The sequence below is a fragment of the Octopus bimaculoides genome, chromosome 28 (genome assembly GCF_001194135.2).
Source record: "Octopus bimaculoides isolate UCB-OBI-ISO-001 chromosome 28, ASM119413v2, whole genome shotgun sequence".
NCBI lineage: Eukaryota > Metazoa > Mollusca > Cephalopoda > Octopoda > Octopodidae > Octopus > Octopus bimaculoides.
The window spans coordinates 15,183,391-15,198,320 of NC_069008.1; the positions used below are offsets into that span (position 1 = coordinate 15,183,391).

General features: G+C 36.2%; 2 protein-coding genes and 1 pseudogene across 2 annotated transcripts; 2 read left to right on the plus strand and 1 right to left on the minus strand.

Annotated features, from left to right (window-relative positions):
* Positions 1 to 14,930, minus strand: part of LOC128251096 (zinc finger protein 208-like) — a 26,097-nt pseudogene that overhangs the window by 6,904 nt on the left and 4,263 nt on the right.
* LOC106873073 (zinc finger protein 239) lies at positions 800 to 5,542 on the plus strand. The gene is made up of 2 exons (XM_014920290.2): positions 800 to 2,124; positions 2,599 to 5,542. The coding sequence occupies exon 2, from the start codon at positions 2,760 to 2,762 to the stop codon at positions 3,930 to 3,932; it is 1,173 nt and encodes a 390-aa protein (XP_014775776.1). The 5' UTR covers positions 800 to 2,124; positions 2,599 to 2,759; the 3' UTR covers positions 3,933 to 5,542.
* LOC128251147 (zinc finger protein 271-like) lies at positions 6,211 to 9,497 on the plus strand. The gene is made up of 2 exons (XM_052977612.1): positions 6,211 to 6,329; positions 7,778 to 9,497. Exon 2 carries the CDS (start codon positions 7,939 to 7,941, stop codon positions 9,400 to 9,402), a length of 1,464 nt encoding a protein of 487 aa, XP_052833572.1. The 5' UTR covers positions 6,211 to 6,329; positions 7,778 to 7,938; the 3' UTR covers positions 9,403 to 9,497.

Consider the following 14,930-nt stretch of genomic DNA (forward strand, 5'->3'; position numbering starts at 1 on the left):
GGAGGATGGGATTGAGAGGATAAAAATAGGTTTTTAGTCTTTGTACCTGACCGTTCTTCTGAAACTTATTCAAAAATCTATCAAACCAGGGACGACTATATATTCTGATTGTTGGAGTGCGTCGTACAATGGGATTACTGAAATAGATGTGACTCCAAAATACACCCTGGAAGAACGTAAAACGACGTTTTAAGATTAAGATGGAGAAGATTCAACAAAAAAAAAAAATTACTTTGTTTTATTTGCTCTGTTTTAAAAAACCCTCATACATGTTTTTCGCATAAGCGCTAGCTAGTCGTAGGATCGACTAGTCACGACTAGCTAGTGCGAGTGCGCGCACCGGGACCACTCTTCTTGAATAATACCTATTTCTGAAACTAAAACACTCAACAAAGACGCATAAATCATAGGCATCCTTTTCCCATTGCTAGAAATAGCAGCGAAATCGCACACAAATTATAAACATCTCTCATACATAAAAGATGAAGGAGACAAAATAGAAACAAGTCACAACCAGAATGTTTACAAAATTAGATTAAATATTTTCCTTGTGTAATACTTACGGAAATGTTTCAAAAAGGAAAGTATGTGTATAATAAGTATTAAACGTACTTTAATTGAGTGTGTGAAGTTGAGAAACGTATCAAAAGTGTTTGTAGAAGTTAATTAAAAGAAATACATGCACGAGAGAAACTTATTTTAAAAAACCAAAACGGAACTACAATCACGGCGCATGCGTATATAGTGTATGAAACCCATGGGAGCTAACTCTTGTCCATACTTTTCAGCATAATGCCATTCCTGGTCTGTCTGTCTGTGTAACAAAAATTTCCTTGAACTAGTTTTAGATATTTTATGTGAAGGTAATTCTAAGTAGCAACACTGATTATAATCCTCCTAATAACTCTTACTTGGTGCCAACTTCTACATGTTCCAAGCCAGCTTATATAAGTCTCCCTGTCTGTCGAGCAACAGACAGCCCCATCGCGGTTCCATTAAGAGCAGGGGACGAAGCGAATGATACTAGCGCTATGAGACACATTCACAAAGAACATGCAATATATCAATATATGTGAAGGGGCGAAAACAGGATGAGGTAGAAGACTGAAAGCAAATGACCGAGGCTTGTATGGATAGTAACGTCATTGTTTTCAACCGGTTAAAACACATGTAGTGAAATAGATATACGATGTCACACAAACGTACAGCTGTGTCTGCGCATGCGCGTACATGTTTTGATAGATAGATAGATAAAATGTGTGTATATATAGACATACAGACGCATATATATATATATATATACACCGCACAACGCTTTGTTGACAATCCATAGCAGTAATTATTTTCCCTCAATAGACGTCAGTGATTGGTTGAAATTACCGAAACACGACAATTTTTTTTACATAAAATAACTTCGAATACAAAAATTTTCTATCAGTTCTATAAGACAAAATATACAAGTATACGAAGTTTGAAAGTGTTTCGGTAGGAAACACACTAAATAAAACATAAATAAAAAGTGGCGTCTGCCAAATCAGAAAGATCCGCCAATTGCATACGTATATATATGCGCTTGTGCCTATGTCCACTAATTCATCCTGTTTTCGATCCTTACATATATTGATATATTGCATGATCTTTGTGAATGACAGCCTCATTGAGCCAGTATCGATCGCTTCGCTACCAGTTCTTCGTGTAACCACGTTGGGGCTATTTGTTGTTCGACAGACAGGGAGACTTATAAGCTAGCTTGGAACATGTAGAAGTTGGCACCAGGAATGTTACGAGGATTATAATCAGTGTTTCTACTTAGAATTACATTCACATAAAATATCTAAAACTATTTGAAGAAAAATTTTGTTACATAGACCAGGCATGGTATTAACCTGAAAAGTACGGACAAGAGTTGGCTCCCATGTGTTTCATATAAAATATACGCATGCGCCATAATTGTAGTTCCGTTTTGGTTTTTAAAAGAAGTTTCTCTCGTGCGTGTATTTCTTTTAATTAACTTCTACAAACACTTTTCATACGTTTTTCAACTTCACACACACTCAATTAAAGTACGTTTAATACATATTATACACACACTTTTGACAACTCTTTCCTTTATGAAATATTTCCGTAAGTATTACACCGAAAATATTTAATCTTTTAATTCTGTAGACGATCTGGTTGGGACTTGTTTCTATTTTGCCTCCTTCATCTTTTATGCATGAGAGATGTTTATGATTTGTGTGAGATTTCGCTTATATTTCTAGCAATGGGAAAGGGATGTCGATTAATATAAAGATCTTCACCCGTCAACAAAAACAAAAACAAAAACAAACAGCCTGGTAGGTGTTAACTGTAGAAAAGGAATATGACCAAAAAAATTGCGCAAACGAACTTCGGGTGGGAGGAGAGGACTTTCGGGAAAATGCATATATATTGTTTTTTTTATTGCGTAATCGCCTCAGGTCTAAACAGCAATGTCAAATTGTAAGCTCAGTTGTTCAGGTAAATGTTTATTGCTGTAGAAAGGTAAATTTTCCACTTTTGAATCTGTATTTTTAAGTAGCCTCCATATATTACACTAATGTTTCTTTATTATTTCAGAACATCATATGACATTGGGATAACTGAAGATACATCCTCAATATTTATCATATTTTAAGACTGAAAGCAATTGATGTACTAAGCAAATTCTTTGTAAAGAGTGAACTATAAGAAGGAAAGCAAGAACAATATATATACATTGTGATTTGAGGAGAAAAATAATGGAAAAGAGTGAGAAGATTGAAGAATTGATGCCCTGTGAAGATATGATTAAAGAGATAAGAAAGTTGTCAAATGAGTGTGATGTCTGTAAAAGGTCCTTCTCTCAAGAAAGTGACCTAATTGAACACAAACATATTCATAGAAAAGAAAAGCTATATCATTGTGACATCTGTGGTAAATCATTCTCTCACAGTAGTAACCTTTCTAAACACAAGCGGGTTCACAGAAGAGAGAAGTCCTATCATTGTGATATCTGTGGTAAATCGTTCTCTCAAAGTAGTAATCTTTCTACACACATACGTATTCATACAGGAGAGAAGCCATATCATTGTGATATCTGTGGTAAATCATTCTCTCATAATCGTAACTTAACTGTACACAGACATAGTCATACTGGACAGGAGCCATATCACTGTGATATCTGTGGTAAATCATTCTCTCAAAATAGTCAGTTAACTAAACATAAACGTATTCATTCAGGAGAGAAACCATTTCATTGTGATATCTGTGGTAAATCATTCACTGACTGTAGTAATTTAAATTCACACAAACGTATTCATACAGGAGAGAAGCCATATAATTGTGATATCTGCAGTAAATCATTCTCCAGTAATAGTCACTTAACTGCACACATACGTTTTCATACACAGGAGAAGCCATATCATTGTGATACATGTGGTAAATCATTCTCTCAAAATAGTCACTTAACTGTACACGTACGTATTCATACAGGAGAGAAACCATATCAGTGTGATATCTGTGGTAAATCATTCTCTGATAGTAGTGTTTTACCAAGACACAAATGTATTCATGCGGGAGAGAAACCATATCACTGTGATATCTGTGGTAAATCATTCTTTGATAGTAGTAATTTAACTAGACACAAACTTACTCATACAGGAGAGAAGCCTTATCAATGTGATATCTGTGGTAAATCATTTTCTCAAAATGGTGATTTAACTAAACATAAACGTATTCATACAGGAGAGAAGCCATATCATTGTGATATCTGTGGTAAATCATTCTCTAATAGTAGTGTCTTAACTAAACATAAACGTAGTCACACAGGAGAGAACACATATCATTGTGATTTTTGTGGTAAATCATTCTCTCGAAATAGTCATTTAACTGAACACAAACTTATTCATACAGGAGAGAAAAGAAAAGGGTAGTTTGTATGGGTTCTTTTGTAAACTACTTTAATATTCCTGTGATTTATGTAAAATTTCTTTGTTTCCAAATTTTATCCCTATCTCCCCTACTTCCTTGCCCTTTTCGTAATGTAGAGTCCTCCGTTCCAGAATACCTCCTCCTGCCAACTCTATACATGGTTCTTTATTGAATATCACTTCCACAATTTACTGTATATTTATTAATTTTTCTATACAAAACAAAAGAGACTGCAAAGGGAAAGCATAGGGCATAACTACACTTTAGTGCTCCACTACAGACTATTTTCTCATAAATTTCAAGAGTCATGTTTTATATCAAACTCAGTAAAGGTCTGGATTACAATTATCTTACTAAAATTTGAAGAAAAAATTTCTCAAGGAGAGTGTCATCCTTTTCGACTCCACCTTGGTTTTATCAGGGATCATAGCTATCATAGCCCAATTGATTAGGAAAAGGGATAGCCTAGGCGAGTGCCAGTAAGGCGAAGTTGGAAACGATTGCGCTTATTACATGTCACCGTCATGGAAGCAAGGCCGCTGCTCTGGCAGTGATCTTGCTCGGATGGTGCTGTTAGCACTCCACTGGCACGGGTGCCAGTCATCGAATTTGGTTCTGTTTCGATCTCACTTGCCCCAACAGGTCTTCGCACGCTGAGTTTAGTGTCCAATTAAGGAAGGTTGGCATGTGTGCCAGTCAACAAATTTGGTTCAATTTTCGATTTCATTTTTCTTTCTGTCAGCAAGATTTGGTTGCTGTTTCTAGTAACTCGAGCGACCAGGTAAAGGCTCTCTCATTGCCTCGTCTTGTTCCCTTCGTCACTTGTTGTTTAGTCCTCAGTCGGATCTGATTGAACAGATATGATGTCCCAACTGTGACCATTCCATCTTTCTTCCCAGACATAATGGACTCTACGTGTTTATCACAGGATAGAGGTTTTTCTATTCTGTATATAAGAAAAAGTTTGGCTATGTTTTCTAGCAGGTCATGCAACCACATACAGGCTCCGTCGTTGGTCTGTCTCAGTAATAATTTTGTTGTAATTTTAGCCTCAGATCAACCCTAATGCAGCAAATCTATGTTGCCATAAAAACATCTCTGGTTATTAAAGAAGGGCTTTGTTAGGTGAGTGGGTGGACCCGAAAGTTGTTGTTCGCAAACAGCAGCAGTAGTTTTTTTCAGCTGACTACACATCATTAATTGGTTAAAATTACCCAAATACGACAACTTTAACACAAAATGACTTCTAAAATACAAAATTTTGTCAAGAACGTTAAGAGTAAACCCTGTTCTAAGTGACACATTCTACCAGTATCCGAAGTTTCAAAGTGTTTAGTTAAAAAAAAAATTAATTAAAAAATCTGTTGGTCAGATTGAAAAGATTCCATTTTAGACGGTTTCTAAAGTGGAGTGTTTTTGGACCTTGGCTACAGCAATAACTAGTCCACTCATTGTGGATCCTTTCTTTAGGCTTTATTTTTCAGCAGTTTGACATACTTAATAAAAGCAATTTGTTTCAGATTTTGTATTTCTTGTGCTGCAAATTTGATATGAAACTGTTCTTTTACATCTGGGAGGAGTCATATTTAAATAAAGCCTAAAAACACACACAGCAGGTGTTGTTTGTCTGTTTCATTTTTTACATTGCTTTCTTTTCAAAGTACTTGATGTTTGTTTGAGGCCCCATCTATAGTTTTACCAATTTATTTGGCCAATCGATACAGAAAGGAGCCAATTGCATACGTATGTGCTTGTATGTTACATACACACAGCCACACACACATAGTTGTACATGCGTGTGAGTTCCTATATCTGTTCCTCTTCTTGTGTTCTCACTGAATTAAACAATGGCCGTGCTATCCAAACAAACCTCGGTCGTTTGCTTTCAGTCCACTACCTCATCCTATTTTCACTCCTTCACATGTATTGGTATATTGCATGTTCTTTGTGAATGAAAGTCTTATTGAGCTTGTGTCATTCGCTTCGCTTCCAGCTCTTCGTGTAACTGGGTTGGGACTATTTGCTGCTTGATAGACAGGGAAAACTTATAGGCTAGCTTGGAACATGTGGAAGTTAGCATCAGGAATGTTAGGAGGATTATAATCAGTGTTTCTATTAAGAATTACCTTCACATAAAATACCTAAAACTAATTCAAGAAAATTTTTATTACATGACAGACAGTTAAGGAATTGCATTAAGCCAATAAGTACGGACAGGAGTTAGCTCCCGTGTGTTTCATACAAAATATACGCATGCGCCATACTTGTAGATCCGCTAGAGGGTCTCGTGCATGAATTTCTCTTAACTTCTACAAACACTTTTGACACTCAATTAAAGTACGTTTAATTCCTATTATACACACTCTTTATAAGAACTCTTTCCCTTATAAAACATTTCCGTAAGTATTACACAATGAAAATATTTAATCTTTTAATGCTGTTGTCTCCTTCATCTTTTATGCATGGGAAATGTTTATGATTTGTGTGTGATTTCGCTGCTATTTCTAGAAATAGGAAAGGGATGTCTGTAATTTATGCGAGATTTGACTGCCATTTCTAGCTATGGAAGGGAGATGTCTATTATTTGTACGAGTTTTGGCAGCTATTTCTAGTTATTGAAGACAGATGCCTGTGAGGTTTGGCTGCTATTTCTGCCTATGCAAGCCCCCATCTACACTCTCCATTGTTGCCTCGTTAGTCTGTTATATGTTTTAGTTTGAGAAATATTCTGAAGTACACTCCAATCACTGAACTGTTCAGTAAGAATTCGATACTTTATTATAATTTATGGAATGTTTGTTTCTTGATATAAGTACAGATGTGTGCCGAAACCACTAGTAATTTATTTTCTCATAACTTGTTCAAGGTGCTGTGCTGTGGAACAGAGTTGTAAATTCCATTACTTGAAACAAGGATAAAAATTTCAAAGCAAGATATTATCTTACAATATTAGGCACTGTCATGGTATTAGCTGTCAGAAGTGGTGTTTTCAAACGCATGGATATAGGTGTCGAATCTATTCCAATAACTTTCGAGTGATAGATAGATAGAGAGAGAGAGAGACAGATAGCTCGCTCCAGCCAGTCATGGTATTAGCTGTCAGTAGCCAAAGAATCAACACAAACCAGCAGTAATGTTCCTTGTCAGATTTTTCTACTTTCACTTCTGACAGCTAATACCATGACAGTGCCCAATATTATTCTTTTTGTTTCTGTCAATTTTGGGGCGTTTCTGATGCTTATAGTTAGGAAGGTAATGACGAATGGAGAAATATTTATTGAGAAGGCAAATGGAAACAAAGTCAGAAATAGTGGAATCTATGAAAAATGTAAAAGAAGCACAACTGAAAGAGAGAGAGAGGGAGATGATTTACACTCTACAGGGTGATTCAAAAGTCACCACACTTAAGAACAATTTTTTTTTAAAAGAAACAGTTTTTCTATTTAACTGTTTCTTATAACGAAATGAATTTTTCCTATGCATGGTGACTTTTGAATCACCCTGTAAATTGTAGAATTTTAAAAACAATTTGCTTCATAGCTGTGGTCACATGACCTGCTAGAAATAACAGTGCATTTCTCTTAAATTTCACCTTTCATTTATGAATATTGAAAACTATATTGGAGGATGATGTCTTAGATATACAATACTAAAGAGTATGACAAGACGGAATGTCTTTAATTGTATTTCTGCTCAGTTAGAGATGCTCAGGGCGAAACAACATTGTCAAATTATAAGTTCAGTTATTCAGGTAAATGTTTATTTCTGGAGAAATGTAAATTTTCCACTTTTGAATCTGTATTTTTAAGTAGCCTCCATATTTTACACTGATGTATCTTTATTTCAGAATATCATATGACATTGGGATAACTGAAGATACATCCTCAATATTTATCATCTTTTAAGACTGAAAGAAAATGATGTACAAAGCAAATTCTTTGTAAAGAGTGAACTATAAGAAGGAAAACAAGAACATTATATATACATTGTGATTTGAGGAGAAAAATAATGGAAAAGAGTGAGAAGGTTGAAGCGTTCATTTCTGATGTCTGTAAAAGGTCCTTCTCTCGAAAAAGTGACCTAACTGAACACAAACATATTCGAATAAGAAAGAAGCCATATAATTGTGATATCTGTGGTAAATCATTCTCTCAAACTAGTAATTTAACTGTACACAGACTAATTCATACTGGAGAGGAGCCATATCACTGTGATATCTGTGGTAAATCATTTTCTCAAAATGATCACCTCACTAAACATAAACGTATTCATTCAGGAGAGAAACCATTTCATTGTGATATCTGTAGTAAATCATTCTCTCAGAGTAGTAATCTTTCTAGACACATACGTATTCATACTGGAGAGGAGCCATATCACTGTGATATCTGTGGTAAATCATTCTCTCATAGTAGTGCTTTACCAAGACACAAATATATTCATACAGGAGAGAAACAATATCATTGTGTTATCTGTGGTAAATCATTCTGTGACAGTAGTGCTTTACCAAGACACAAACGTATTCATACAGGAGAGAAGTCATATCATTGTGATATCTGTGGTAAATCTTTCCCTGTTGGTAGTGACTTAACTAAACACAAACGTATTCATACAGGAGAGAAACCATATCATTGTGATATTTGTGATAAATCATTCTCTTGGATTAGTAATCTTTCTACACACAAGCGTATCCATACAGGAGAGAAGTCATATCACTGTGATATCTGTGGTAAATCATTCTCTCAAAATGGTGACTTGACTACACACAAACATACTCATACAGGAGAGAAACCATATCATTGTGATATTTGTGGTAAATCATTCTCTAGGAGTAGTAATCTTTCTACACACAAACGTATTCACACAGGTGAGAAGTCATATCATTGTGATATCTGTAGTAAGTCATTCTCCAAATGTAATGACTTAACTAGACATAAACATATTCATACAGGAGAGAAGCCTTATCAGTGTGATATCTGTGGTAAATCATTCTCTCTGAATAGTATCCTTTCTAGGCACAAGCGTATTCATACTGGAGAGAAGCCATATTACTGTGATATTTGTGGTAAATCATTCTCTGGTAGTAGTAATCTTTCTATACACAAACGTATACATACAGGAGAGAAGCCATATTATTGTGATATCTGTGGTAAATCATTCTCTGAAAGTAGTACTTTTCATAGACACAAACTTACTCATACAGGAGAGAAGCCTTATCAATGTGATATCTGTGATAAATCATTCAATCAAAATGGTGACTTAACTAAACACAAACGTATTCATACAGGAGAGAAGCCATACCACTGTGATATCTGTGGTAAATCATTTTCTAATAGTAGTGACTTAACTAAACATAAACGTAGTCATACAGGAGAGAAACCATATCATTGTGATATCTGTGGTAAATCATTCTCTCGAAATAGTCATTTAAATGAACACAAACTTATTCATACAGGAGAAAAAAGAAAAGGGTAGTTTGTATGAGTTCTTTTGTAAACTACTTATTCTTTTTAATATTTCTGATTTATATAATAAAAATTATGATTCTGAAAACAATGTTTTTCCAAAAATTTCAGTTTTTTTCTTTCTTTCCAAATCTTCTCCCCTACTTGGAATACCAATTTACTGTATATTTATTCTTTATTAATTTTTCAGTACAAAACGGAAGAGACTGCAAAGGGAAAATAATGGGGCATAACTGTAGTTTAGTGCTCCTCTACAGACTATTTTGGGGGTTTTCAAACTTTTTGACTTATAAACGCATATGAAATTTATACATAAATATTTGCTTAAAATAACATATATTTTTACATTTCTTTATTTAACAGTATTTAACAAATAGGCTTATTGTCAATTAAAAGATTTTGATTAAAAAACATATATAAAATCAAATTGCCCATAAAAAGTATTTGCTGTCTACGGATCCCCTGTCTTGTCCTTCGCGGACCACAGTTTGGACTATTTTCTCATAATTTTCAGAAGAATTGTGCTTTATATCAAACTGAGTAAAGGTCTAGATTACAGTTATTTTACTAAATTTTGAAGTAAAAGTTTCTCAAGGAGAGTGTCATCCTTTTCGACTCCACCTTGGTTTTATCAGAGATCATAGCCCAATTGATTAGGAAAAGAGGTAGCCTACATGAGATGCAGTTTCATTAAGTGCCAGGGAGAAGCACTCTAGATGCTCTTCTGAATAAGACAACTGCTGGGAAAGAATTTACAGAAAAATAAACCTCTGTATTTGGCTTTTGCTGACATGGACAACTCTTTTGGCAGGCTTCCTTGCTCCTTTATTTGGTAGTTTATGTGGTAGCTTGGGATGCATGAGTGGTTTGTGACCCTAGGCGATGAATTCTCAATGCGCAATGGTAAGTCTTTTACCACTGATGTTAAATGAAACTAGCATGCTCTTGATTGAGCTGTGGCTCTGTTGTGAAATGGAGATCCAATATGTTATTTGCCCTGTTTGGTCTGAGCTCATTTTTCTCTATGAATAGGGCACTGGTGAGGTTAAGCAGGGACTCCACCTGTACTTGTTTGCAATGAGTCATTCTTCAGAGCATGAGGGCCCCTGGCCATTTGACACTGAGGAAATTGAAATCACCCATAACAAAAACACTCACATGATGTTCCAGTTTCTTGAGGGTTTCTTTTATTCTTGTGAGGCAATCTCCAAATTTCTATGTGTAGTTTGGATCATCCGTTGGGCGATATGTATTGCATGACTTTACTGGGTTGTCTTATGTATACAACTACTTATAGTGTCATATACTGAATTTGAGTGTGACAGTAGGATCTGGGGCATGATGTGTTCACAGATGTATCCAGCAACTTCACCATGGGTCCTTTCCCTTCTGTCCATTTGCAGTATAGTATATTTTGGTGCGTGTACTTTTGCATCTTTTATATCAGGCCTAAGATGAGTTTCCACAAGTGCTATGCATAAGACTTGATTGCATGAGCAGTGTCTCTCTGGAAAAAGATTTTGCATTTGTTGTTGTCATGCAACAGGCCGCCAATATTTAGTTAAAATATTGGCATGACGATTGTGCTAGCATTAGGTGAAGCCATCCTGAGTCTGTTGATTGTGGCAGTCTTGTGCAGTGGTGGGCGAGGTTCAGTTTGCACTTAATGTAGCCAGGTCAGCTGTTGCACGATCTTTTGCACCATGCACAAAAATGACTTTTGCTCAGTTGCTGCATTTCGTATAACATCTGAAGAGAGCACTGCATCCACATACTTCCTCTTTGGAGAAGATTAGTGCCTTGCCTCTGAGAAGTATTTCTCCTGAAGGCTCTCGTAGTTTTGGCAGGGTCTCAGTTGAGCAAACAGTGTGTACCATCTTCCCCATGCTAACATTTGGCTTGCAGGTAAAATGTGCACGTGCTCGTCTTCACTCCATATTTTTATTCCCTAGTGTCGAGTATTCCATTGGAGCCTCCATATTTAGGTTGCTTTTTGTTTGCTGGTTTCGGCTATAGTTTCAGTTCTTTCATCTTTTCCTTTTTCTATTGTATGTTTTTGCTTGTGGTCTTTCCTTCCTTTACTGATAGTAGCCCTTACATTCCCCTGGGTTGTCCACAGGGGTGGGGACTCCATTCTTTTGTAGGACTACTGTCACGGAGAGACTTCTGGTTTTTGCTATCTTTTCCCTACTTTATCAGCCTGGAGATGGGAGCGATGATCTCCCTTGGATATATTATACGGGTACAAAATGTGTGCTGATAACGAACTGGAAACGATGTTTTCCAGGCGCTGAAAGACGTACATACATACATACACACACACAGAGGTTGGACTAAATAATGGAAACACCTTAAAATTTCAAACAAATTTATTTTAATATGGGGTAGGACCACCTTTGGCAGTAATTACAGCTTGAATTCTATTAAGTATGGACTCATACAAAGTTTAAATTTTTGTCCATTCTTCAGCTAAATCAGTCTCCAGTTCCTGTAGCGATGATGGTGGCGGATATCGACTCCTTACTTGTTTTTCTAAAATGCACCATAAATGTTCAATAATATTGAGATCTGGGGACTGTAGTAGCCAGATAAGAAACTCAACTTCACTAGAATGTTCCTCGTACCATTCAGTAACAACTTTAGCGATGTGAATTGATGCATTATCATCCCGAAAGATTGTGTTTCCCTCCAGAAACAGTTCCGCAACCATAGGATGAATTTGATCAGATAAAATGCTTAGTCTTGACCATTAATTCTGCCATGAAGGGAAACCATTGGGCCAAATGATTTCCAAGATATAGCCCCCTAGATCATCACAGATCCTCCTCCATGTTTAATGTTGGAAGAAGGCAGTCTGGGTCAAATGCTTCTTTTGGCTGTGTATATATATATATGTGCATATACATATATATATATATATATAGTTCTGCAACACATCACCGCTTACTTTACAAATTGTGAAATTTGTGATTACACGTATGCTGTAGTTTGCAATGTTTGTCCTGGACAGGAAATTAGAACAAAGAGAAATGCAAAATTTTGCATTAAACTTGGGAAGTCTGCTTTGGCAACAAGTCAATGGATTATATGCAATGTTTTGAGTGGCACAGGTGCTTCAAAATTGGAAGAATGTTCCTGGAAGACCATGAACAATACTAGAAGACCTACCATGTGCATCATCTCCAGATGTGTGGAGAAAATTGATCAGCTTGTGCATGAGGATTATCAGAGAACAATCGTCATTCCTGATGTAGTTAGTGTCTGCATCTGCTCAGTTTGTCCCCTGCCTGCTGACCACTGATTAGAAAGTGCATCATATCAACGTCTATCAAGATCTGTGTCAGCGTGCCACTGATGACCCATGTTTGATGTCAAGGATCATCACTGGTGACAAGAGCTGGGTCTACAGATATAACGTGAGACAAATCAGCAGTCATCACAATGGAAGAGACACAACAGAGCCACAGCTCAATCAAGAGCATGCTAGTTTCTTTTGACATCTGTGGTAAAAGACTTACCATTGCACATGGAGAATTCATCCCCTAGGGTCAGGTTGTCAATAGAGAGTTCTACTGTGACATTTTGAAGCATTTGTGAGAGGACATTCAACAAAAGCAACAGAGTTTTGAAGTAGGGAGGAATGGATTCTTCACAACAAGAATGTGTCCTCTCGCTGAGCTCTCCTCCCTCGTAAGTTTCTTGCCAAAAACATGGTATTGCTTCTGCATCTGCTCTATTCACCAGACTCATCAGCTGTGGACCTCCATCTCTTCCCCAAGATGAAAATGCAACTCAAATGTTGCCATTTTAAAAACATTGTCGAGATCCAGAACTAATCACAGAAGGTCCTCGACTCACTTAAATGAAACAACTTTGAGGTCAGATTCCAAGAGTGGCAGGAACGCTGGGACCGGTGTATTGCTGTTCAAGGCGACAATTTCAGAGATGATGTCAAGACACAACTAGTAATGAAATATAACTCGTCTGAGAACCTTTTGAAACCACCTTGTATGCATTTGAGAGGACATTCAGCTTGTATGCTGTTCACAAACCACTCATCTATCCCAAGCTACCACATAGACCACCAGATAAAGGAGCAAAGAAGCCTGCCAAAAGATTTGTCCATGTCAGCAAAAGCCAAATACAGAGGTTTATTTTTCTCTGAATTCTTTCCCAGCACTTGCCTTATTCAGAAGAGCATCTAGAGTGCTTCTCCCTGGCACTTAACGAAACTGCATCTCATCTAGGCTACATCTTTACCTGGAAGTGATAGTCATTAACAAACCATGTATAGGGTTAGTAGAAGGTGTTGTTCCAGAAGAGAGTTTCCCACATTATGAAAAGGGCATGGGAGTAGGGGAGAGGATGGGGAGAGAATTTGGAAAGAAAGAAAAAGACTGAAATTTTTAGGAAACCATTATTTTCAGATTCATAATTTTTATTACATAAATCAGAAATATTATAAAGAAAAAGTAGTTTATAAAAGAACTCATACAAACTACCCTTTTCTTTTCTCTCCCGTATGAATAAATTTGTGTTCAGTTAAATGACTATTTCGAGAGAATGATTTGCCACAAAAATCACAGTAATATGGTTTCTCTCCTGTATGAATACGTTTGTGTCTTGGTAAAGCACTACTGTCAGAGAATGATTTACCACAGATATCACAATGATATGGCTTTTTTCCTGTATGAGTACGTATATGTCTAGTTAAATTACAATTTTGAGAAAATGATTTACCACAGATATCACATTGATAAGGCTTCTCTCCTGTATGAGTACGTTTGTGTTTAGTTAAGTCACAACTATCAGAGAATGATTTACCACAGATATCACAGTGATATGGTTTCTCTCCAGTATGAGCACGCTTGTGTGAAGTTAAAGCATTACTATGAGAGAAGGATTTACCACAGATATCACAATGAAATGGTTTCTCTCCTGTATGAATACGTTTATGTCTAGCTAAGTGACTACTGTCAGAGGATGATTTACCACAGATATCACAATGATATGGCTTTTTTCCTGTATGAGTAAGTTTGTGTGAAGTTAAAGCATTACTATAAGAGAAGGATTTACCACAGATATCACAATGAAATGGTTTCTCTCCTGTATGAATACGTTTATGTCTAGATAAGTGACTACTGTCAGAGAATGATTTACCACAGATATCACATTGATACAGCTTCTTTCTCCTATGAATATGTTTGTGTTCAATTAGGTCACTTTTTCGAGAGAAGGACCTTTTACAGACATCACAGTCATATGATGGCTTTCTCATCTCTTTTATCACGTCTTCATGAGAAATCACTTCTTCAACCTTCTCACTCTTTTCCATTATTTTTCTCCTCAAATCACAATGTATATATAATGTTCTTGTTTTCCTTCTTATAGTTCACTCTTTACAAAGAATTTGCTTTGTACATCAATTCCTACCAGTCTTAAAATATGATAAATATTGAGGATGTATCTTCAGTTATCCCAATATCATATGATGTTCTGAAATAATAAAGATACATCAGTGTAAAATATGGAGGCTAC